The sequence below is a fragment of the Sus scrofa genome, chromosome 14 (genome assembly GCF_000003025.6).
Source record: "Sus scrofa isolate TJ Tabasco breed Duroc chromosome 14, Sscrofa11.1, whole genome shotgun sequence".
Lineage (NCBI taxonomy): Eukaryota > Metazoa > Chordata > Mammalia > Artiodactyla > Suidae > Sus > Sus scrofa.
This window is the reverse complement of record NC_010456.5, coordinates 43,318,901-43,345,328: the sequence shown is the minus strand read 5'-3', so window position 1 is coordinate 43,345,328 and position 26,428 is coordinate 43,318,901. Positions and strand designations below refer to the sequence as shown.

The window sequence follows — 26,428 nt, the reverse complement described above, 5'->3', positions numbered from 1 at the left end:
ATAGAAATAGGCTCACGGAAATTAGAAAACAAACATGGTTACCAAAGGGGAAAGAGGGGAAGGGATAAAATGGGAAATGGGGACTAAAAGATACATACTACTGCATATAAAACAGATAAACAACAAGGACCTACTATATAGCCCAGAGAACTATGTTCAGTATCTTATAATAACCTATAGTGGAAAAGAATCTGAGAAAGAATATATATGTATGTTTAACTGAATTGCTTTGGTATACACCTGAAACTAATTCAACATTGTAAATCAACTATACTTCAATTAAACAACAATAACTCTATACACAGGCTGATTTCCACACCAACTTTTCCTGGTGACAGGTAGATAAAAAGCAGTTGTGAAGAGCCTGTCTCCAATTCAGGCTCTGCTTTTGGGGGCTGAGCAAACTTATCACATGATTTTACCTCGCATGGAAAACACCTGTGCTATATTTATTACACAAGCAGCCATCACTGACCTAAACCAGTAGTAATTCCCATCAACCATGTGCTCAGAGGAGCTCAGGAAAAATTAAGTAGCAAGCATCTAAAAGGTCAGAGATAGGGAGTTCCTGCTGTGGTTCAGTGGGTTATAAGCTCGACGAGTATCCATGAGGATTCGGGTTTGATCTCTGATCCCTGGCATTGCTCAGTGGGTTAAGGATCTGGTGATGCTGTGAGCTATGGTATAGGTCACAGACACAGCTTGGATGTGGCATTGCTGTGGCTGGGCATAGGCTATCAGCTGAAACTCCAATTCAACCCCAGGCCTGGGAATTTCCATGTGACACAAGTGTGGCCCTAAAAAGCAAAAATAAATTAATTAATTAGTGTAATTAAATAAAAAATAAAAGATCAGAGATAGAGTTGCCAGCTTGCAGATTAGGGGTCTGGTGGTCACATGCCAGCATCCCCACAGTTCTAGTGATGAGCAGATGTTAAAGGAATGTGCCGTTCTGGTAAAACTGTAGCTCAGAATTCTGAGTTTTTCTTGAAGCAAAGATCTGGCCTTATCTTAGAACCTGAATGATGGCTTTAAAAAGGAAAACCAGCCCAAATAAACTGGTTTAAAATAAACAACAAAAAAAGACAACTGAATTTCCCATAGAACTGGGTTAAGCCATTTTTTACCCTCTTGGAAAGCTGCCCCAAATCTCTCAGAGGGCCCCAGTTTTCAGAGCTGTGTAGGCTGTGTGGCAGGGCAGGTGGCGGCTCTGACAGGCTTGGCTGGAGCCAACACAGATAAGGGGTCTGCCCAAAGGACTGTCTGCCAGTGGGGGTTTTCAGTAGGAGCCTGTCTCTCTTCTTCAATGTCCTCCCTCTCTGGGCAGCATTTCCATTAAGAAACACAAGTTGAAACTGAGCAGAATCTGTGCCCATCACTTTTGTGGGTTCCCTCACCACTGGCTGCCTGAGGCTGGGTGGCCTCTTCAGTTGAAAATCCAATTAGCTGTGCTTAGTCAAGTGTTTACCTCTGCTATTTGAAAGTTTAAATGGATCTTTAACTCTTTCCCTCAATAAAGTCTCCACGGAGGCATGGATAATGGAGGCAGAACTGAAGGGGGCCCTAGGTTTTTCTTCTCTGTAGGGGCTGGTGACTCTGGGTAGGAGGGAGTTTTATAGGTCAGGTAGGGTGAGACTGGGACCGGCTGTGACTGTCCCTCAGGGAGGGCGTTCGTCCCCAGAAGGCCCCGCCTAGGGACAGGAACAAACACTTCCAAAGGAAAGTGGAAATAAAAGAGAAAAAGACTGAAGCTGGTTCTCAGGTTAAGATTCCCCTCTCTCTAACCACATGCAAAAGGGCTCAATTTGCTATCATTTCACACTGGTCTTGGAACCAGAAGTTGCACAGCTCTAAGTATTTGCGGATTTCAGCCATCTACTCTGTTTTGAAGCACAAAGCACTTCAAGCAATAATTGTATAATTATAAAATAGATTTGGTTTGTTCTTTGAAACCGACCAAAAAAGTAATCTTAAAATGTTTTCTTCTGCGTCACTTTTTTCCCCAGTATTTCTGTGGTCTTTTATAGTTACTGAATTTAAAAAAATAGTGCCTACGACATATCTGTGTTCATCTTTATTTCTATGGGTTCTGTTGAGAAAATATTCTTAAAAAGGAGTTTGTAAGGCAGTAATTTCTGCCTTTCCAGTGTATTTATTTTATGATGAAATTTTTTATAATGAAACATACACAGTTTCTTTTCAAAGCCCATGGCAAGCATACTTCTTATGCCTTAAACCCAAATGCCAAATATAATTTATGCATTCCTCCTACCTAAATGTTCTTTGAAATCATGCTAAATATGCATTAAACCAATATTAATAACTATTTAAGAAATCAAAGTGAAAAGAAAAGGCATCAGATTGGAAAAAAAGAAGTTCGTTTTTATTCAGAGACAGGATGCTGCATGTAGAAAATACTAAGGAATTCACATATGCACACACACACATCTACTAGACAGATTAGTTCAGCAAGAGCGCAGGACACAAGATCACCATAAAAAAACTCATTCTATTTTCATGTACTAGAAGGGAACAACCAAAATGAAATTTTAAAGAAACAATTCCAGGAGTTCCCATCATGGCACAGCAGAAACAAATCCAGCTAGGAACCATGAGGTTGTGGGTTCAATCCCTGGCCTCGCTCAGTGGGTTCAAGATCCGGCGTTGCGGTGAGCCGTGGTATAGGTTGCAGATGTGGCTAGGATCTGGTGTTGCTAGGATCTGATGTTGCTGTGGCTGTGGCTGTGGCTGTGGCTGTGGCTGGCAGCTGCAGCTCCAATTAGACCCCTAGCCTGGGAACCTTCATATGCCGCAGGTGTGGGCCTAAAAAAAAGAAAAAAAAAATTCCATTCACAAAAGCATCAGAACATTAAACTATTTGTGAATAAATTTAATGAGACATATAAGACTGAAAAATACAAAGCACTGCTAAGAGAAATTAGAGACAAACTAAAATTATAGAGACATTTTATTTTCATGGATTGGAAGACTGAATATTGTTAGAATAGCAGTTCTCAGCAAAGTGATCTATAGATTCAACATAATCCCTGTGAAAATCTGAGTAGGAATTTTTTTTTTTTTTTTGCAGAATTTGACAAATTGATGCTAAAATTCACAAGAAAATGCAAAGGATTCTGAAGAGCCAAAAACAATTAAAAAAAAAAAGGAATAAAGTAGGAAGATTTTTATTTCCTGATTTCAAAACTAACTATAAAGCTACCGTAATCAAGACAGTGTGGTACCAGCATAAGGACAGACACATACATCAATGGAACAAAACTGAGATTCCAGAAATAAGTCCTTAGATTTATGGCCAATTAACTTTGAAGGAAATGTGCCATGATAATCCAGAGGGGAAAGACAACTTTTTTTCCAAAACAAACAAAAAACCCAGACTTACCAGACAACTGAATATCCACATGCAAAAAAGATGAATTTAGACCCTTACCTCACATCACACATAACTAACTCAAAAAAAAAAAAAAGATTAAATGTAAAAGCTAAAAAGATAAAATTTCTAGAAGAAAGATAGAAAAAAATCTTTGTGGAATCCAGCCAGGTAAAAATTTCTTAGATATGAATGACACCAAAGTATGAGTCACTAAAAAAAAAAAAGGTAATAAATTGGACCCCGTCAAAATTAAAAACTGCACTTGAAAAGTCAGCATTAAGAAATGAAAAAGAAGCCACTGACTGGAAGGAAATATCTGTATATTACACAACCGATGATAAGTAACATAAATACAAACACTTTTTAATGGCCAAAAGATTTAAACAGACATTTCACCAAAGAAGATTTTAAGAATGGCTAATCACAGCATGTGCAATATCATTAATTGTTAGGGAAATGCAAATCAAGAGCACAATGAAGCAGCATTCGCATTTGATTCCATCCGCCAGGAGGGCTGGAATCAAACAGACAACAGCCAGCGCAGAAGAGGCTAAGGCAAGCCCGGAACTCTCATAAAATGAAGGTTTTTATAGTACAATTGAGAGAACAAGTAGGGATTTCTTAACAAGTTAAACATGAATTACTATACACCCAGCAATTCCACTCCTGGTTGCAATACACACATCCACACTTGTACATCCAAGCTCACAGCAGCAACATTCATAATCGACCAAAAGTGGGAGTAATTCAAAGCTCCATCAACTGGTGAAGGGCTGAACAAAATGTGGTCTACCCACATACAGGAAAATTAGTCAGCAACAAAAGGGATCAGAGGACTGGATGGACCTCCAAAACCTCACGCTAAAGGAGAGAAGCCAGACGCAGAAGACTATAGCACATCCTGCAAGATCCCACTCCTAGGAAATGTTCAGAAAAGGCAAATTGCCTGGGGCTGGGAGCTGGAAGTGACTACATGTGGGCACAAGGGGTCTCTATGAGACATGCAAACGTTTTAAAATTGGATTGTGGTGCTGGTTGCACAACTCTCAATTTACTAAAACTCATTAAATTCTACACTCCCCATGGGTGAACTCTATGACATGTAGTTCCATGCCTCAAGAAAGTTGTTTAAAAGAGGAAAAACTGCAGAAGTGTTGTGTTGACCAAAAACCACCAACATTATCTCACATGAATTCAAAAAGATTAATATGCAGACTCTGGATTAAGCTCTGAAGTCAGAGTGAGAAAATGAAATGTCTTCCGTGGCAATAATGATGTGAGGTAATATTACATTAACCATGATATTCTTTATACATGAGAGTAACATTTGCATACCTTATGAATTAAGCATCTATTTTGGAGTCTCCTTATAATCGGAAACATCTTTCTCTAACAGGAGAGGGTATGCAGACAGAGGCTGACAGACAGATGGAATTTATCAAACGATATGTGCCCCAGGTGCATATGAGGAAACTATGATTTCAGACTCTCAGAGAAGACAATGGTGGCAAAATCATCTTAACTGTACCTGACAAATTGATTTCACTGTCTATTCCATAACCAGTATCCCTTTAAAACCATGCTTTCAATGAGCCAAATCAAGGACACTGTATCAGTGTCTAAATGAGTAAATTTTACTGACAGCAAATTAGGAATCAAGTTAATTGATGTCCATTAATGACAAACAACTTCTATGTAAGGATGAGGAAGATAAAGGCAGCTGCCCCTTAATCTTTTAATGGACAGGGAGTCTGGGGCTGGTGGATGCAAACTGTTACATTTGGAATGCATGGGCAGTGGGGTCCTACTGCACAGACAACTGTGTATGACTGGGTCACTGCTGTACTACAAAAATTGAAAAAATATTGTAAATCAACTATAATTTTTAAAAAATTAAGTAAATAAATAAAAATGAAATCAAAGAACTGCATTTATCCTGCTCTATTAGTTTTCTATTGCTGTGTACCAAATCTCCACAAACTCAGTGACTTAAAAACACCACTAATAAATACCTCCCAGTTCTGGAGGTCAGAAGTCCCGGTGGGCTCTGCTGGGTTTTCTGCTCGGGGCAGGGGTGGTGGTGGGGTGCTCACAAGGCCAAAACCAAGGATCTGGCAAGCTGGGTTCTTATCGAGAGTTGCTGGGGAGGAATCTACTTCCAAATTCAGGCTGTTGGCAGAACTCAGTTCCCATGGCTGTAGGACTGTGGTTCCTATACGCTCACTGCCTGCCATGGACGGCTCACTCTCAGCTCCTAGAGCACTCACAATCTTTTGCATGGGGCCCTCTCCACCTGCAAGGTTGGCAAGGGTGTGTCCAGTCTTTCCTGGGCTTCCGTCTCTGACTTCCTCCTTTGCTGCCAGCCTCTGCTATTCAAGGGCTGGTGTGAGATTCAGCCCATCCAGAACACAGCCATAATTACATCAGCACAATCTCAGCTGGGTTGCCCCTGAGAGCAACACCTGGAGGCAAAAGTCATGGATGTTGTCATCTTAGAAATCTTTAATCCACACCTGACTGTCTTTAAAGGCAAATAAATAGCTTGAGTTGGTGAGTAAAAGCAATGAATGTGGAAGGAATGGCATGATTAGCAAACTCACCATTTTGTAACTTCCTAATAAAATAATCCATGTAGGCAAAGACCATCAGTGAAAATGAAACAAACAGCAGATGACAGCTGAAGGAGGAACCTGCAAGCAGATCACACCTGAGCCCACTTTAGAGACATGACAGCAGAGTGGCACCTGTGTGTCACATGCCTCTTGCTATGCTAATCAAGCTATTGGAGCTAGCTTTCAGTTCACATGAAATTGAGGAAGCAGAAGTGCAATTTAAATGACATCATGAAGAAGCAAACAGAAAAATCCAGAACGTGTAACACTCTACAACAACTAGCCCTGTCTCTTCAATTCATCAATTACTTGGGTGGGGGGGTATACTAGATTAAAGGGATGTTATTATCAATTACAATACAAGAACAATACTTGTAAAAAAAAAAAAAAAAAAAAAAAAAAAAAAAAAAAAAAAAAAAAAAAAAAAAAAAAAAAACAGTAAAAGGACACTTTAAAGTTAATCAGAAAATCTGAATATAGACTCAGAATTAAAGAATTGTCATTATGGAGTTCCTACTGTGGCTTAACAGGTTAAAAACCTGACTAGTATCCATGCCATGTGGAAAAGAGTTCAGTCCCTGGCCTGGCTCAGTGGATTAAGGATCTGGCATTGTTTAAGCTGCAGTGTAGGTCGCAGATGCAGCTCAAATCTGGCATTACTGTGGCTGTGGTGTAGGCCAGCAGCTGCAGCTCTGGTTTGACCCCTAGCCTGGGGACTTTCTTACGTGGCCCTAAAAAATTAAAACAAAAAAAAAGAATCATCATTAAATATTAAGCTAAGACATCATGTTCATTGGTTGGGATAAAGGTATTAAGGTTGTTTAAAAAAACATTCAGATTTTTGCATATGGTCCGATGCTACAAGGGATTTGCTAATTGCTTTCAAATATTCTCACAGAGCAGGAACATAAAATTGCTGAAAATACTGAATCTGGGTGGAGGATATGCATTGGGAGTTTGTTATTCTGGTCCAGGACTAAAATTTTTTATCACGAACAACTTCATTTAAGAGATTTCATTCACTGAGCATCTGCTGAGAACCAATCACCATGTTCAGGGCTTTGCATCCATTTCCTGCTGGATCCTTATGAAGTAGATACCATTTGGACCCCCACTTTTACAGCTAAGAAAACGGATGACATGACAACCAGTCTGGGGTGTAGCCAAGAGGCCTGTCAGCTACCTGGAATCTCAGTGGAGCCTCAGAGGCGAAGCAAATGAAAGACTTCTACATTTTTTATTTCACCAAGCATTTTGACACGTTGGCGAAAGCTCATGGCTCGGTCCCCTAAACCATGCACCAGCTAGCAGCATGGGGGATGCTGGTAGGTTCAGAAAGAGAGAAAAGGATGAGACAGGAAGAGGATGGAGAGGGAAAGAGAAACCAGGGGCCACAGAAGAGCAACAAGGTGGGAACCTGTGGAGACAGCCAGAGGGAACTGATGGGGAAGGAGAAGGGGAAGGGGTGTATGCGTGAAAGAGGAAGTCAGAGACCCAGGGTCACACCATGCTTCCCCAAAGTCAGTCCCCCTTCCATTCTCCCCACCCCTCACACCAGCCGCAGTGCAAAGGAGGGACCAGACAGATGAGCACTAGACAGGTTAAATACAGAGCTCTGTCCCACGGAATTACAGGTCTGTGTCTGGCGCCCTTACCTTGTCCTCTCTCCCTGCCCCACCTCCCAGTCTGTCCTTTCCTGCGACTGTGTCCAAGTTTAAACCTGGCTTCTCCCAACCAGCTCACAAGTTAGAAGGAAGAGAAAAAGGAGTCATTATTCATCTAAACTACATTTCTTTTTTTCACGCCTTCTCTGAGACAAAAGCCATGGACCATCAATGCCCTGTCAAGCCGCTCTCAGGGAAGAATCTGTGTGGCTGAAGTTAATGGCACCAGAGCCACATTAATGCCTTTAGGGGCTCAGATCAAAGGCTCCGGAGCCGACTGCAGGTGAGGATTTAATCACAACCAGGGAAAAGCCAGGGCTGGGGCCTTGTAGATATGATGGGGTGGCAGATGGGAAAGGGGTGCAGAAGGAAAGCAAAGGGCAGAAGACATCAAGGAAGAAAGAGCCCTCTTGCATCTCAGAGCCTGGAACCGAGCTGCAGGGGAGGGCTGGCTCATCACAACCCACTAGGGCATCTTCACAACAGGGAGCCACTTGCTCAAATTACACGCTAAAAAATACCTTCCTCTCAGAGTGGCATTATTCAGAAGAGCCAAATAACGGAAACAATCAGTGGATGAATGGATAAAGGAAGTGTGTTCTATCCATACAGAGGGACATTACCAAGTGAAGAAAGGAAGGAAGTGCTGATGGCCTGTGATACACACACCGCAACACAGAGGAACCTTGAAGACATCGCTCTGAGGAAAGCCAGGCCATGTATTCCATGATTCCATTTATGTGTCCAACACAGGCAACCCCACAGAGGCAAAAATTAGATGAGTGGGAGTTCCCCGTTGTGGCTCAGCAGTAATGAGCCTGACTAGTATCCACAAAGATGTGGGTTCAACCCCTGACTCCACTCAGTGGGTTAAGGATCCAGCATTGCCATGAGCCGTGGTGTAGGCTGGCAGCTGCAGCTCCAGCTGGACCCCTAGCCCAGGAACCTCCATATACTGCAGGTGCAGCACCACCCCCCGCCAAAAAGAAAAAAGAAAGAAAGAAAGAAAAAAGACATTAGATGAGTGGAATCTAAGGGGTGGGGGAAGGAGGAGAGTAGAGAGGGACTGCTGATGGGTTTGGAGGTTCTTTTGTGGGTGTTGAAAATGTCCTGCGGTGAGACTGTGGTAATGGTCACACCAGAAGCCACTGAACTGTAGACGTGAAGTGGTGATTTGTATGCTATGTAAAGTATATCTCAACAAAGCTGTAAAACATCCTTAAAAGTTTAACTAACAAATAAAGACTTCCTTTTTCCCCTTCCCTCCCAAAGATGCAGAGTTTCTCAGTCTTCTTATCAGGATGGTTTTATTTCTGGAGGTTTTTTAGTATGAAATCAGAAGCTAAGGAGAGCATTTCTATAGATGAAGTTAACAATGCACCATGAAAGCAAGGAGAAGCAGCGATAAAGGATGAGATGAAAGCCAAATCTGTTCCCCCACCAAGCCCTGATGACCAGGATGAAATGTTCCCACGTGGCTAAGAGCCACTAGGTCCCCCCACACTATCCTCAAAGCAGACGGGCCACACTTGATGTGCTCCTCCAGAGCACACCATCTGCCTCCTGACCACTGCATTTTGTGGGTTATCACAGAAGCCAGATCTACAGAAGACCATCTTCACAGATGGCTACTTTTTGACAAAAAGTGTTCACGAAAATCCAAAGACTTTCTTCACTGGTTTCTACTTTACTTGAATGAAAGAGATCATTGTAATGCCTCCTAAAAAAAAAAAAAAAAAAAAAATCTATCTAGTTCTTACCAGGTGACCTTCCAGAGTGCATTTTATAGTCTTGGTTTCCTCTAAAGAGCCTTTAAAGAATGATCAGAGAAGGCGAACATGAGCTCGGAACAAGTCACTTCCACAACCTGGGTCTACACTTCCTTACCTGTGTGTGGAATGGTGAGCCAGAATTATCTCTAAGGATATTCAGTCTTAAAGGGATCCGTGGGCCTGTGGCTATGCATCATGGAAAAAGAACTTAATGCAGAAGGAGAATTCCAGGAAACATTAGGAAGACTTTAATTTCTTTTTTTTTTTTTTTTTTTTTTTTGTCTTTTTTGCCATTTCTTGGTCCACTCCCGCAGCATGTGGAGGTTCCCAGGCTAAGGGTTGAATCAGAGCTATAGCTGCGGGATCCAAGCCACATCTGTGACCTACACCACAGCTCACAGCAACACCGGATCCTTAACCCACTGAGCAAGGCCAGGGATCGAACCCACCACGATGAGAACTCCAGGAAGACTTTAATTTCTTGAAATTTTAATAGAATAATTTCCTCTAGTGTTAATTTAAAAACTAAGATCCAGTTCCTCTGCAAACTTTATCTGAACAATTGCGGGAGGCAAACAAGATGCAAAGAGAGGTGAAGAGTTTCCTGGTCTCCTATATTCAGCTAAGCTGATTTCATGTAAAAACTTTCCATTATCTGTTTATGGCATAACTATGGGCAAAGGAGTAATACAGCCAGCTGGCAGGCCAAACGATGAATCCTATCCTTGAGAACAAAGTACCGTTTAGGAAATTTCTAGACAGTGGAAACTGATTTGGGGGAGTAGGAAAAAAAACAGGTAGACAATACCTGTCATCTAATCCAGCTGTCAGTCACCTCTAAACAAGCTGCCAGGCTTTCAATGGCAGGTGAGAGAATATATCCTTTCCTTGTGGGCCTCAACATTCCCACTAAAGCAATTCCTGTCTGGTCCCAGTTTCTCAAGGGCACTAACTGTTGGTAACCACAGGGTACTCCTATACAACCACAGGTCCTCAGGGGCCAAGACCAGAATGGGCTAGAGGTGGGCATCAGCCAGTGAGTGATGGGCCCTTGAGCTCTGTGTACACAACAGGGGGAGTCTCGCTGACCTGCTAAGAAGAGATTGCAAACGGAGCCCCAGGAGGAAGAGTCACTGTGTGTGACTGACAAGAGTGAGTGGCACCTAAAACCCATAAGCCTGGGAGAACTGATCAAATAAGTCAGCCCCACACTTTGCAAGGAGACAGTGGGGTGATATTTATGAAGATGTATGCCAAGCCTCCGTGATCACAGAAAGTACCAGGTCAGGGAGAGAAGCTAAGGACCTCAAACACAGGTCCCAACAGACAGAGCTTCTTTCTGGTTACCAAGTACCCAAGCCTTTAATTTGGGGAACCCTAAAACTGCTGTAAAACCTAGTCAAACTAGTCTGTTTCCCAAGAACTTCTTTTCCCCCTCTTTTGGCTGCACTTGCGGCACATGGAAGTATTCAGGCCAGGGGTTGAATTCAAGCCAGAGCAGTGACCTACGCACAGCTGCAGCAACGCCAGATGCTTAACTTACTGTGCCACAGTGAGAACTCCTCCAATAGCTTCTTTATAAGACATATCACTATGAGTAATCATTTAGTATCTTACTAATTACATGCAATTGCCTTCATCCCCAGCTTGAGCTATAAAGCATATAAAACATTGGGAGCTGCATTTGTATATTACTGTAGTACCACCCAATACCACTGCTGGAATTACAGTTTGACAGACAAACAAGCAGACTTACCAATTTTCTGATTAAAAATCTTGTCAAAGGTGATTTCCTGTCTCTCCTCAAGATACTTCTGCATCACGCTCCGGATACTAAAAGAGAAGAGTGACATGTCTTTAACAATGACAGCCTGCATCACTGGGAGTAACCATCCCTAGACTGGAAAATCTACAGGTGTCTTCACTCAAGGATACTGGCTTAACATTTTTTTCTCTTTTTTTGGCCATGCTCTGTGGCATGCGGAAGTTCCCAAGCCAGGGATCGAACCTGCACCATAGCAGTGATCCAAGCCACTGCAGTGACAACACTGGATCCTTAACCCACTGAGCCACCCAGGGGACTCCTTGGCTTGATTAACTTGATTTTGGTATTCATTTCACAATGTATGTGACTAATCAAATCATGACACTGTACACTTTAAAGATATACAATTATATTTATCATTTATTCCTCAGTTTAAAAAAGCTACCCTCAAAAAAGGATACTGGCTCTTATACCCATGACTGTATGAACAACTAACTAAATTTAAAGCTGGAAACATCACATCTCCAGCTAGTACCCTCTGCTGTGACTCAGGGCCAACCTTACATATAGAGACTTGACTACAAAAAATAAGGGGCGGAGTTCCCACCATAGCTCAGCGGTAACGAAACTGACTAGTATCCATGAGGATGCAGGTTCGATCCCTGGCCTCACTCAGTGGGTTAGGGATCCAGTGTTGCTCTGAGCTGTGGTGTAGGTCGCAGATGTGGCTCAGATCTGGTGTTGCTATGGCTGTAGCGTAGGCTGGCAGCTGCAGCTCTGCTTTGACCCCTAGCCTGGGAACTTCTATGTGCCATGGGGACAGCCCTAAAAAGACATATAATAACAACAACAACAACAACAACACTTAAGGGGGAAGATCTCCCTCAACACCACTACTTTCCAAAAATACTAAAAGCATGCATATAACATGTGACAAATACTGCTAATCAATAAATGAGTTTCTTCCTAGAGCAAAAACAAATGTTCCCAGGATATATGATTAATATTCAAAAAAATCACATTTCTATACATCGATGACAAACATAATTAGAAGGATGATTTCACTTATGATAGAAGAAATATCAAATGCTTTCATTAAAAAATGATTTTAAAAAACAGTTTAAAGAAAGATCAAATGCCTTGAACTAAATCTTTCAAAATATGTGCAGGAATGTTTTAGGGGAAATTACAAATTGTACTGAGAGTAAAGAAGATCTTAAAAAGCGGAAAGATACACCACAGTAGGAACAGAAAGACTTACATTGCAAAAACTCAGACTCTACCCAGATTCATCTATAAAATTAATACCATACCCATAAATATTCCAAGAGAATTTTTCACAGAATACGGAAGCAGATAAGCTTCTTATAAAATGTACGCAAAATAACACTGGTTCAAGAATAATTGAGACATTTCTGAAGAAAAAGAATGATGATAAAAGGGCATATTAATAGCTAAAACATTTAAGATAGGATAAATGAATTGATCAACAAAAAGGAAGAGAAAACACATACATGGAACTTTGCTATGTAACAGAAGTAGCAAGGCAGAAAAACGAGGAAAGGAGGGATTATTCAATAAGTGAACCCCAAAAGTCATTATCCAAGTGGAAAAAGGAGAAATTAAATCTCTCTCACTCACTGATGAGCAACAATTTGGCATTACCCCCTTCCTTTTCAACTTTTTTTTTTTTTGGCTTTTTAGGGCTGCTCCCTCGGCACATGGAGGTTCCCAGGCTAGGGGTCCAATCTGAGCTACAGCTGCCGGCCTATGCCACAGCCACAGCAACGCCAGATCTGAGCCGTGTCTGCAACCTACACCACAGCTCATGACAACGCCGGATCCTTAACCTACTGAATGAAGCCAGGGATCAAACCCGCAACCTCATGGTTTTAGCTGGACTTGCTTCTGCTCCGCCACAACAGGAATTCCCCTAATTTTTTGAGACAAACCAACTGAGGTATAATTTACATATAACTAGATGAATATTTAATGTACCATTAAATGAGTGTTTCACATATAATACTCTCCTAATCGATATGACAAACATTTTTATCACCCCAAAAGGTACTCCTTTGTAGTCAACCTCCCCATATTCTAGGATCCAGACAACTATTGATCTCCTTTCTGTTAATATAGATGACTTGCTACAGTTTTCAAATTTTATATAAATAGGAATTTCTCTTGTGGCTCAGTGAGTTAAGGAGCCGAAGTTGTCTTGATGAGGATGCAGGTTCAACCCCTGGTCTTGCTCAGTGGGTTAAGGATCCAGCATTGCCACAAGCTGCAGGATAGGTCACAGATGAGGCTTGGATCCGGTGTTGCCATGGCTGTGGTATAGGCTGCAGCTGCAGTTCTGATTCAATCTCTGGCCTAGGAACTTGTATATGCCACAGGTGGAGCCGTAAAAAAAAAAAAAAAAAAAAAAAAAAAAAAAAAAAAATTATACAAATAAAATCTTACAATATGTTGTCTTTTGCGTCTGGCTTCTTTTACTTGGCATAAACAAGCTCCATCCACATTGTTGTGTACATGAGTATTTTGCTCCTTCTTATTGCCAAGCAGTATGTCATTGTATGAATATTCTACCATTTGTTTATCTGTTCATCTGTTGATAGACATTTGGGTTATTTCCAGTTTGGGGCTATTATAAATAAAGCTGCTTTAAGCATTTGTGTATAAGCCTTTTTATGGGCATGTGTTTTCATTTTTCATAGGTAAATATCTAGAAGTAAAATTGTTGATCACACGGCAAATGCTACTGAACACTCTGAGAAACAACTGAAACATATTCCAAAATGGTTGCAGGATTTTACATTCCCACAACAATGTATGACAGTTCCAGTTGCTCTACATTCTTGAGATTGGTTGCAGGATTTTACATTCCCACAACAATGTATGACAGTTCCAGATTGACTCTACAAATCGCCAATATTTCAGTTGTCAATCTTTTCAGTTTTAGCCACTCTGTTGAGGATGTAGTCGTATTTTAATTTTAACTTTAATTTGCATTTCCCTAATGAATAATGACATTGAATATATTTGGACATGATTATTGTAAAATGTATATCTTCTTTTATGAAGTGTGTAGTGAAATCTTTTGCTTTTTTTTTGGCCACATCCATGGCATGTGGAAGTTCCCAGGCCAGGGTTCTATCCCACATTGCAATTGTGACCTGCACCACAGCTATAGCAATGCCAGATTCTTAACCCACTGTACCACACAGGAACTTCCTCTGCTGCCTATCTTTTGTTGAGTCATCTGTCATTACTTAGTTGTAAGATTTCTTTATATAGCTTGGAAACAATACTCTGTCAGATTCATGTGATAATATTTTCTCCTAGTCTGCACCTTGCCTCTCCATTTCCTCCAACAAGTTCTTCTAAGAACACAAGTTGATGAGTTCCAGTGTATTGATTATTTCCTTGGTGGACAATCTGTGCTAAGAAATCTCCCAAGGTCATGAAGATTTTTAACATATATTTTCCTTTAGAAGTTTTAGAGTTTGGAGTTTATGTTTAGGTCTGAGATCCATTTCATGTTCATTTTTGTGTACAATGCAGGGTTTAGAAAGTTTTTTTTTTCCTTATAATACCTAATTGTTCTGGTATTTGTTCTAAAACTATCCTTCCGCCACTGAATTATCTTGGCATCTTTTTTTTTTTTAATAATGATTTTTATTTTTTCCATGATGGCTGATTTACAGTGTTCTGTCAATTTTCTGCTGCACAGCAAGGTGACTCAGTCACACATACATGCCTACGTTCTTTTTTCTCACATTATCATGCTCCATCACAAGTGACCAGGCATAGTTCCCAGTGCTAGACAACAGGTTCCCATCGCTTATACATTCCAAAGGTGATAGTTTGCACCTATTTACCCCAAATTTCCAGTCCTTCCTACTCCCTCCCTCTTCCTCTTGGCAACCACAAGCCTGTTCCCCATGTTCATGATTTTCTTTTCTGTGTAAAGGTTCATTTGTGCCCTATATTAGATTCCAGATATAAGTGAAATCATATGGTATTTATCTTTCTCTTTCTGACTTACTATATGAGTCTCTAGTTCCATCCTTGTTGCTGCAAATGGCATTATTTTGTTCTTTGTTATAGCTGAGTAGTATTCCATTGTGTATGTATACCACATCTTCTTAATTATCTTGGCATCTTTAGTGTTGATTAAACACTAAATACATGTATGTCTATCTTTGGACTATCTTGCTGCATTGATCTATACATCTATCCATATAAAAATGCTGTATTATGTTGTAGTTCCCATCATGGCACAGCAGAAACAAATCTGACTAGGAAACATGAGGTTGCAGGTTCGATCCCTGGCCTCACTCAGTGGGTTAAGGATCTGGCGTTGCCATGAGCTATGGTGTAGGTTGCAGACATGGCTCAGATCTAATGTTGCTGTGGCTGTGGTGTAGGCCAGCAGCTATAGCTCAGATTGGACCCCTAGCCTGCGAACCTCCATATGCCAAGGGTATGGCCCTAAAAAGCAAAAAAATAAAAAATAAAAATACTGTATTATCTTGATTGCTTGGGTTTAGTAAGTCTTGAAATCAGGAGGTTTAGTCATCTAAGTCTTCCAACTTTGTTTTATTGCTTTTGGTTTTGTTTTTTGGCTATTCTAGTTTCAATGCACATAAGTTTTTAAAATCAGTATGGAAATTTTTTCCCAGAAAAAGCCTGTTGAGACTTTGATAGGGATTTTGTTGAATCAATTTGGGGAAAGTTAGACTCTTGATAATATTAGGTATATAATGCATAAATATGATATATTTCTCCATTTTTCTAAGTCCTCTTTAATTTCTCTTATTACTATTTTACAGTTTTTGGTGTAAAAGTCTTATTCTTTTCTTATAATAGCTTTCTCTGGTTTTGGTATCAAGTAATAATATGATTCACAAAATGAAATGGGAATTATCCCATTTTATTTAATTTCCTGAAAGAGTTAGTGTAAGACGTATTAATTCTTCCTTAAATGTTTGATAGAATTTATCAGTGAAGCCATCTGAGCCTTGACTTTTCTTTGTGGTAAGGTTTTTAATTAAAAATTCCATTTCTTCCATAGATATAGAGCTATTCATATTTTATATTCTTCTTGTACTGATAACATATCCTTCAGGGAATTTGTCCAATTCATCCAAGTTGTCAAATTACTGAAAGGTGACCATATTTCCTTATTGTTTTTTTAATGTCTGTCAGATTTAGTGATAGTTCTTCATTCATTCTTTACCCTTACCCTATTAACATTGTGTTTTTTTTTTCCTTGATCAATCTAGCTGGAGGTTTAGATGTATTGATCTTCAGCTTCTGTTTCATTCATTTTCTTCGTTATTTATACTTTTTATAATTCACTGATTTCCACTCTTTGTTAACTAAGGGCTTATAATTACTGTGGGATAATTTGCTACATTTCTAACTTCTTGAAAAGTCAAATTAATGAATTTAAATATTTCTAATATAGCCACTTAAAGTTATAAAATTTCCTCTAGGCTTCGACTTAACAGTATCTCACAGATATTAATACAGTCTGTTTTCATTTTCATTCAAGTTACTGTCTAATTTCTCTTGATATTTCTTCCTTGAGCTATGAGTTATTTATGACTGAGTTGATTCATTTCCAGATATTTGGAGACTTTAGCTATCCTTCTCTTATTGAATTTTAGTTTAATTCTGCTCTTCAAAAGAAACTGGAGAGAATTAAAAGACAAGCCATAGACTGAGAGAAAATGCTGGCAAATCAAATATCTGATTAAAGAATTGATCCAGCATATATGAAAGCTCAAGAATAACAAAACAAACAACCCAATTTTTAAAAAAGTCGGCCAATGATATATATATACAGACAGTTCACAAAAGAAGATATGTGGATGGCAGATAAGCATATGAAGATATGCTCAACAACATTAGTCATTAGGAAAAGGCAAACTAAAATCACAATATTACTATACACCTACTAGAGTAGCTAAAATTAGAAAAGATTGACCATACCTCATGTTGGCAAGGTGTGGAATAACTAGAATTCCCATACACTACTAGTGGGAGTGTAAAAATGCAACACTTTGGAAAACAACTTGGCAGTTTCATAATAAGTTAAACATAAACCTCTATATAATCCATCAATTTCACTCCTAGGTATTTACCCCAGGAAAATGGAAGCATATGCCCACACAAAGACTTGTACATGAATGTTTCAGCAGCTTTATTTGTGATGATCAAAAACTGGAGACAACCCAAATCCCCCAATAGATGAATAAATGGATGAGTAGATAACCATATAATGAAATAACAGTCACAATAAAAAGGAATACATTATTGATACAACATGAGTGGATCTCAAAATAATTATTCTGTGTAAAAGGAGCCAGATTTAAAAAAAGAGAGAGAGAGTACATATTGTTTGATTACAAAGATGTAGGAGTAACTTTTGGAGATGACATATATAGCAAAATAAAAAATATCTATATTTGTCCTTTGTCCTGATTCTTAGTACAGAGCTCCTAAAGCCTCTGGAATTTACTGAGTGATAGGAGTATCTTATTCATAAGGAACCCTTTTCATCCATAGGTGAATTTATGCTAATGACGTGGCTTGGAGGGTCCCTAGACAGCTTCAGGATGGGGCTGGTTGCCAGAGGAACCAACCATGTGATTGATTAGATGGCTGGAACTTTCAGCATCACCACTTGATTTCCAGGTGGCTAGAGACTGAAATCAATGACTAATAGCCAATGATTTAATCAGCTCTACCTATGTAATGAAACTTCAATGAAAACTCTAGAAGGATGAGATCTGATACTCCTGGATAGGGTAAGAAAGCTCTGTGTCCCACCCCTTCCCATTAAGACCTTGCCCTATGTGCCAACCATTATGCGGTTCTGAGTTACAGCCTTCACAATGAGACTAATCATAGGCATGGGACTTTCTTAAGTTCTATGAGTTGCTCCAGTGAAATCTCAAACCTAAGAAGGTCACAGGTAGAAATGCAGGCAGACTGAAGGCACAATTTGCAGCTAGCATCTCAAGTGGGGGCAGTCTTATGGGACTGAGCCCTTCATCTGGGGTCTGTTCCAACTCTGGGCAATTAGTGTCAGAACTAAACTGAATTGTAGGCCCCCAACTGGTGTCTAAGAATTAAAAACTGTTGGAAGAGAACACAATGTATAGGTTCATTATCTTAACTTTGGTAATGGTTTCACTAGATAAAACTTACCCAACTGGACACTTGAAATATATGTGCAGTTTATTTTATTTTAATTACATCTCAATAAAGCTGAGGTTCATTATTATTATTATCATACCACAAAGACACAAAATCTTGGGTGTGGAAAACTACACAACAAATAACCCAATTTCTTTCTTTCTTTCTTCCTTTTCTTTTGCCACACCTGAAGCATATGGAAGTTTCCTGGGCCAGGGATGTCTATGACCTATGTCATAGCTGCAGCAACACCAGATCCTTAACCCATTGCACCAGGCCAGGGATTGAACCCGTGCCTCAGCAGTGATCCAAGCTGTTGTAGAGACAATGCTGGATCCTTAGCCCACTGCACCCCAGCAGGAACTCTGACCCAATTTCTTTAAGAAAAATTTCAAGAGGAAAATAAAAGGGAACCTATAGTTCGAAAAGACTTAAATAACAATCAGGCATAACATGTGGATCTTATTTAAAACTCAATTCAAGTAAAAAAAAAAAAAAAGAAGAAATTCTTGGAAAAAAATTGAAGAAATGGGAATACAGACTGAACATTTTATAATACTAAGCAAGTATCACTTTTTTAGCAGTAGCAATATGTTATGCTTGTGTTTGGTATTTTAGGATTGCTTATCTTTGAGAAATACAGAAATATTTATAGATGAGATATCATGTCTAGGTACACTTTGAAATAATCTAAAGGAAACTAACTTGGAGGTAAGGATGAAACAAGACAGTAATGGGTTGGTAACTGAGTGATGATGACATCAATTTGATTCTCTGATTCTTTCCTATATATGCCTGAAATTTTAATTATCGAAAGTTAAAAAAAAATCAAAATCTGGCCTCCAGATTTCTGGGCCAATACCTTACAAACCTCCTCATCAAAATAAGCCATATCTACTTACTATATATAATACTATACCAGTTGGAGGCCTAATGGGGTTTTTTTAAGTTAATACCAACTAGTTGGTGATATACCAACCCTACCTGTTATGACCTATCGGGGTTCTGCTATATAAATGCATGGCAACTATGACAAGTATTGTATCATAATTTAAAGAATTTTTCTACTACTAAAGTAATTTAAAGATTAGCAACCAGATTTCTAGGTTCTACAGACTGAAGAATAGGTAGAATAGATAGATATCTCCCGTTATCTCTCCCAAATAGTCTCTACATTCTATGTGAAGTTTGTTTTATTCTGATGTCCAAAGTAAAATACATCTAAAAAATATTTCAAAGGATATGTAACACATCACCTAAAAAAAGCCAGTAGGACATAAGGTAGTTACCAAGATTAAGCAAGATGGCTTTGTTAGAAGCACCACCCAAATGAGACCTGTTACCATTACGACCATCAAGAAATCCAAAAGGGGGGAGTTCCCGTCGTGGCGCAGTGGTTAACGAATCCGACTAGGAACCATGAGGTTGCGGGTTCGGTCCCTGCCCTTGCTCAGTGGGTTAACGATCCGGCGTTGCCGTGAGCTGTGGTGTAGGCCGCAGACGCGGCTCGGATCCCGCGTTGCTGTGGCTCTGGCGTAGGCCGGTGGCTACAGCTCCGATTGGACCCCTAGCCTGGGAACCTCCATATGCCGCGGGAGCGGCCCAAGAAATAGCAACAACAACAACAACAACAAAAAAAAAAAAAAAAAAGAAATCCAAAAGGCAGACTTTTTTAAAAAATAGGATGACTAAGCAATGATATCAAGAATCAAGTCCCCCCAAAAGAAAACTACTTTCTTTCATATGTAGTAACTAAATATTTTTCACTAACTGCCCATTAAAAGCCCAAAATAGAGCTACATTATGCAAAGTCACAATAAAGACTTTACCACTAGATTTAAAGCCACCAAACTCTGCCAACTGGATACTGTGAAGAGGGCTTTAAAAGTTATCTGGTATAGTTTACTGTCAGCTCTTTCTATGGTTCCTAGTTCACCAGATCTCTGGCAGGAAAGTCTTGCATATAATTTGCATAGCATTAAACAATTGTGCATGAGACAATCTATATTCAGGAGATCACAACCCAATTAAGCTAAATGAGAATTCCTTTGTGTTTTTTCCTCCAATATTTTGACAATCCATGTCCTGTTTTTAATGCCTTTTTTCCTTTGCAATATATTACCTGATATTAAAGTGACACTAGACATAATTGAATTTCACTCATCATAAAAAACCAAAACCTATCATATACAAAAGTTACCCTAGAACAGATACAATGGGAAGGATGAACAAACGTATAGGGTCATCAGGTTTACCTAATCAAAGCTACGAAAAACTCTGTGATCTAAACATCCCTTCAAATTGGTTACAATAACCATTTTAGAATCCACGTGCCAGAGATCTGGTGAACTAGGAACTAGGATCCATTTTAGAATCACAAAAATACTTTTGTGTCAGTAATGATTTAGAAGCAGCTTCACTCTATGGCTAGGTCACTGCCTGTGTGGAATAAGCCTCAGAGGACAGGAAGACTGGAGTTAAGGTGAGTCTGTCCGTGGTGGCGGTGGGGGAGCATCCACCTTGTTTCCAAGAGCAATTTTTCATGAAATTATCTCATTTAAAAGATCTCAAGGCAGAGCAGCACTATTCACAATTGCTAAGACATGGAAACAACCTAAATACCCATCAACAGAGGATGGATAAAGACGATGTGGTATGTACATACAATGGAATATTAGCCATAAAAAAGAATGAAATAATGCCATTTGCAGCAACAAGGATGGACCTAGAGATTATCATACTAAGTAAGTCAGACAAAGACAAATACCATATGATATCACCTATATGTGGAATCTAAAATATGACAGAAATGAACTTATCTACCAAACAGAAACAAATTGACAGACCTAGAGAACAGACTTGTGATTGGGAAGAGGGAGGGGAGGTGAGGGAGGGAGGGATTGGGAGTTTGGGGTTAGCAGATACAAACCAGTACATACAGGATGAATACAAACAAGGTCCTACCCTATAGCACGGGAACTATATTCAATATCCTGTGATAAACCACTAAGAAAAAGAATATGAAAAAGAATGTATATATGTATAACTGAATCGCTTTGCTGTATAGCAGAAATTAATACATTGTAAATTAACTATACTTCAATAAAATAAATTTTTAAAAAAAGATCCCAGGGGGCTCACATTTTGCCCAATGTCCAAACTCCTTGGTTGGGGGGCATTTCCAAAAAGGCCCTAGCCTACATCATCAACCACATCTTCCCTCTGTCCTCACATGGTAGCCTCGCAGGATTTCTTCACTGCTCGATAATTCCGTAAATGCCATTCCTGCTGACGCCTCTCCTCACGTGAAAACCTCCTTCTCACCCTCCAGGATCCAGCTTGGGGTCACTAACCTTCCCCATCCCCTGGAGAAGCAAACCCTCTCATTTCAGTTTCCACTGTGAGTTGTACAGCACTGCTGGACCACTTTGCCCACAATATACCATATTTATACACACCTCCATATCCATCCTCTGTTCATTTAATCGTTCATTCAAAACAGGTAGTGACGAGTGTTTCTGCTGTGGTGCAGTGGAAATGCATCTGACTGGTATCCACGAGGACACAGGTTCAATCCCTGGCCTCGCTCAGTGAGTTAAGGATCTGGCATTGTGGTGAGCTGCAGCGTAGATCAAGACAGAGCTTAGATTCCATGTTGCTGTGGCTGTGGCCTAGGCCGACAGTTACAGCTCCGATTTGACCCCTAGCCTTGGAACTTCCATATGCTGCCGGTGCAGCTCTAAAAGGCAAAAAAAATAAAACAAAACAAAACAATCAACAAAAAACAGGAAGTGGCATCCTCTCTGAGAGGCAGGCACTGTGCATGACACACGAAATACACAGCGAGTCCTACCCGGTCTCTGCCCTAAAGGGTCACGTCTAGAGGGGTGGCAGTGGAGTAAGCAGGGAGTCCCAATGCAGTGTGACAAGTACGCCTCAATAGGGGCAATTACAGGGGCTAGAGAGTCCAGTGCAATGAGGCTGAACTACAGACCAGAGGGGCCACCGGCAAAGATGAGGTGACAGAGAAAGCCAGGGGGCCACTCGTGCAGCATGTGATAAATCATGCCAGCTGGCACCAATAACTGAAGGAAACAGATGAAGGACAGCAGTGATTACACACACACACACACACACACACACACACACACACACACAGAAGAATGCCATTAACATAAAGCCTCCACTTTCAGACACTTTATTTTTCTAAGTATGTGAAAAGAAGACCTAAATTACCACCCTTGAGATTAATGTCCAGCTTTTCAAGGCCTTTTTTTTTTTTTTTTTTTTTTTTAAGCAAACGCTTCCTTTCTGCAGATGACATTTTGTTCCTACAACTGGCAAAAATGCTGACTGGGATATAAATCGCCATGCTTCCCTGCCCCCCAGCTCTTCTCTAAGACAAGGTGAACCAGTCCAGAACCTCAGTGGTCAAGCACTCTCTAGGCAAATAGATTTACAAGCTAAAATATGCTCTGTACAAGATCATCCAATGGAATTTTTTTTTTTTTTGTCTTTTTGTTGTTTCTTGGGTTGCTCCAGCAGCATATGGAGGTTCCCAGGCTAGGGGTCTAATCGGAGCTATAGCCACTGGCCTACGCCAGAGCCACAGCAACGCAGGATCCGAGCCATATCTTAAACCTACAGCACAACTCACGGCAACACCGGATCCTTAACCCACTGAGCAAGGCCAGGGATCGAACCCACAACCTCATGGTTCCTAGTCGATTCGCCACGGGTCAAATCGGAGCTGCAGCTGCCAGCCTGCGCCACAGCCAGTTTCTAGTGCACAGTAAAGTGATTCATTATATACACATATATATTCTTTTTCATATTCTGTCATTATGGTTTATCACAGGATATGGTTTATCACAGGATATAGTCCCCTATGCTATAAAGTAGGACCTTGTTGTTATTCATCCTGTATATACTAGTTTGCATCTGCTAACCCCAAACTAATCCGTCCCTCCCCCATGTCCCTCCCCCTTAGCAACCACAGATTCCACATATAAGTGATATCATATGGTATTTGTCTTTCTCTTTCTGACTTACTTCACCTAGTATGATCATCTCTAAATCCATCCACATTGCTACAAATGACATCATTTCATTCTTTTTTATGGCTGAATATCAACTACCCATCTTTCAATTTGTTATATGGTATCATTCGTAACACGGGAACTCTTAATCCATGTCATGCATTCATTAATTTCCTCCTTTATGGTTTCTGGGTTTGGAGTTTGACTAGGACAGCCTTTTATACTCCAGAGAAATAAAAATATATTCTCTCATATTCTTCTATTTTTTATTAATTTTATGATTATCTCATTAAACACTGGAGAATTTGGTTTCTGGTACAATGCGGAGGGGTTGTGACTATCTGGTGGCCAGTTAGCAAGCACAATCCTTTCCCCAATAGACTCAAAATGCCACCTTTACTCATAAGCCAAATTCAAATTATACTACACAGATGAATATAAATATGAATACACATGGGATTCTGCATGCTGTGCCCACTTATGTGTCTGTGTCTGAAACAAGACCACAATGTGTTAATTCTTAGAGCAATGTTTTATATTTGGTAGAGCAGACCCTTACTGTTTCACTTTTCCAAAATGTTATTGGTTATTTTTTCCCATTTTTCTCTTCCAGATGAGTGAAGATCAGCTTATCACATTCTTTAAAATTCTTGTGTGAACTTTTTTTAGAGTATAGTTGATTTACAGGGTTGTGTCCATTTCTGCTGTACAGCATAGTGACCCAGTCATACATGTATATACATTCTTTTTCTCATATTCTCTTCCATCATGTTCTACCTCAAGATACTGCACATAGTTCCCTGTGCTGTACAGCAGGACTTTACTGCTTATTCATCTGGTGTGAATTTGATTGGGATAGATTAATTTGAAAAGAATTCACATCTTTCCTGTACCGAGTCTGACTATCTAGAAATACCAGGTAACTCTGTCATGTAACCAGGTTTGCTCTGACTTTAGTTTTGGCTTTCTTCATACTGGTCTTACCAGTAATTAGTTAGTGAGGTCTCATTTAGAGGAACACATTAGAAAACAGTTATTTTAAAGTAAGTATTTTGAAATGTTTTGATGAATTAAAATTCACATAATGTAAAAATAGAAAGATGTTAAAGGAACCTCAGTGACAAAGAATTATACTGCAGCGTCTCATTAGGCATGGAAATACACTTAGAGGGTAGATTGTCTTAAATAGCACGGGTTATTATTTTTTTCCTGCTAAATGTAAACATCAGAACTATGATTTGATAGATATTCATGACTAAAGCAGTTCAGTGAAGTCGTCTGTACTCAGGGAGTAAATGGATACGGTGTTCTAAAATTTCATGTCTTAACTACGCTTTCTCTCTTGAATAATCTTTTTGTAGCTTTTTTCCCTCATCCTTGGAGAAGTCTTCAGGTCAAAAGGCTGTAAATCTGTCCACATGACTTGAATTAATCAGAACTCTGGTTGCAAATAAATTTACTACAAACCTACCCCTATCTTTATGATCAGGGTCCTGGAGCCTCTTTTTGAGTCATCTAATGCAGTTTCCAAAACCACATTATCCTTCCTTAGGTCTCAGTCATTTGAGATGTAGGACGTGTTGGATCTCCATAGGATGCTGTCACAGAATTTATATCCTATGTCACGTCACCAGTGCTGGTTATGTGTGATACTGGGACGACAACAAGGTTATCTTCAGCCCTATCCAAATATAGTTGTGTTTTCACACAGCTCCATCTATGCTATTGTTTTAACAAATTACTGTAAAAGTTGTTACACAGGCCAAAAGAATGGCAGGGGGAACACCCATAACCCATCATTCAACACCTCATGAACAGTTTATTAAGGTTTTCGTCTGCTACTTTCATCCTCCCCCTCGTTTCTCCTCCTTTTTAAAAAGAACTTTAAAGCAAATCTCAGATTGCATTTTCATTTGACCTTTACTACTTCAGTCTGTATTTCTAAAAACTACTGACACTTTTCTTCCATAAACAAAATCCACTATCACAGCCCAACCCCACCCTAGCAATGACAACACCTGAAGATCTAATACTCATTTCCAAAATCATATTTCCAGGACTCTCTCAGAGATGTCTTGTGTATAGTTGGGTTTGAAGCAAGATCCAATCAAGATCCACACATTCGTTTGACTCTGACTCTAGAGTGCCTCTATCCCCACCAGCCACTTTTTATCTTCACTCCAATGACTTACTCAGGAAGCCAAGACAGCAGTCCTAGAAGATGGTCCCTGTTCTGGATTTGCCTATTGCTTCCTCCTAAGGTCATTCAGTTTGTCCCTCTATCTCCATATTTCCTGTAGGTTGAGAGTCAGCTCTGAAGACTTGAGTACATTCAAGTCTACCTTTTGGGGCTGGAACACTCACTAGATAGTCTTGGTACTTTATATTGCCTCATATAAGGAGACACAGTTATTTCTTCTTATGTTGGGAAGAGGGGAGATTTCCTCCCCAACTCTCTTCTTCTTCTTCTTCTTCTTCTTCTTCTTTTTTTTTTTATGGCCACACCCTCAGTAAATGGAAGTTTCCAGGTCAGGGACTGAATGTGAGCTGCAGCTGTCACCTACTCCCAGCTGTCTTTAACCCCACTGCGCTGGGCCAGGGATCAAACCTTTGCCTCCACTGCAACCCAAGCTGCCGCAGTCAGATTCTTAACCCATTGCACCACAGGAGGAACTCCTTTCCTACCCTTCTTGAGTTCTTTGAGCCAATCTAATAATTAGACATAAGACAGAGTAACCGTTGAAAAAAATTTAATTTATATGTACAGAGGTCTCACAGAAATAGGACCGAGGAAAATGACTAAAGCAGGCAGTTTTCTACTTTTTAGACAAAGACACAATAAATTTGTGAAGAACTGACAAGACAAAGACATTTAGGCTCAGGGTCGTAATTTAATGAAGAAGTAAGGAGGTTTGTTTACACAGCCTTCTCGGCCCTGAATTCTTCATCTCTGGTGACAAGGATGTCTCTACCTCC

General features: G+C 39.9%; 1 protein-coding gene across 2 annotated transcripts in view; it reads right to left on the bottom strand.

Annotated features, from left to right (window-relative positions):
* Positions 1–26,428, bottom strand: part of GRK3 (G protein-coupled receptor kinase 3) — a 140,372-nt gene that overhangs the window by 100,298 nt on the left and 13,646 nt on the right. For both annotated transcript variants that reach the window (XM_001924379.7, XM_021073437.1), the window contains exon 2: positions 11,196–11,272. In XM_001924379.7, coding sequence (XP_001924414.2) covers positions 11,196–11,272 — 77 coding nt within the window. The remainder of the gene's footprint in view (positions 1–11,195; positions 11,273–26,428) is intronic.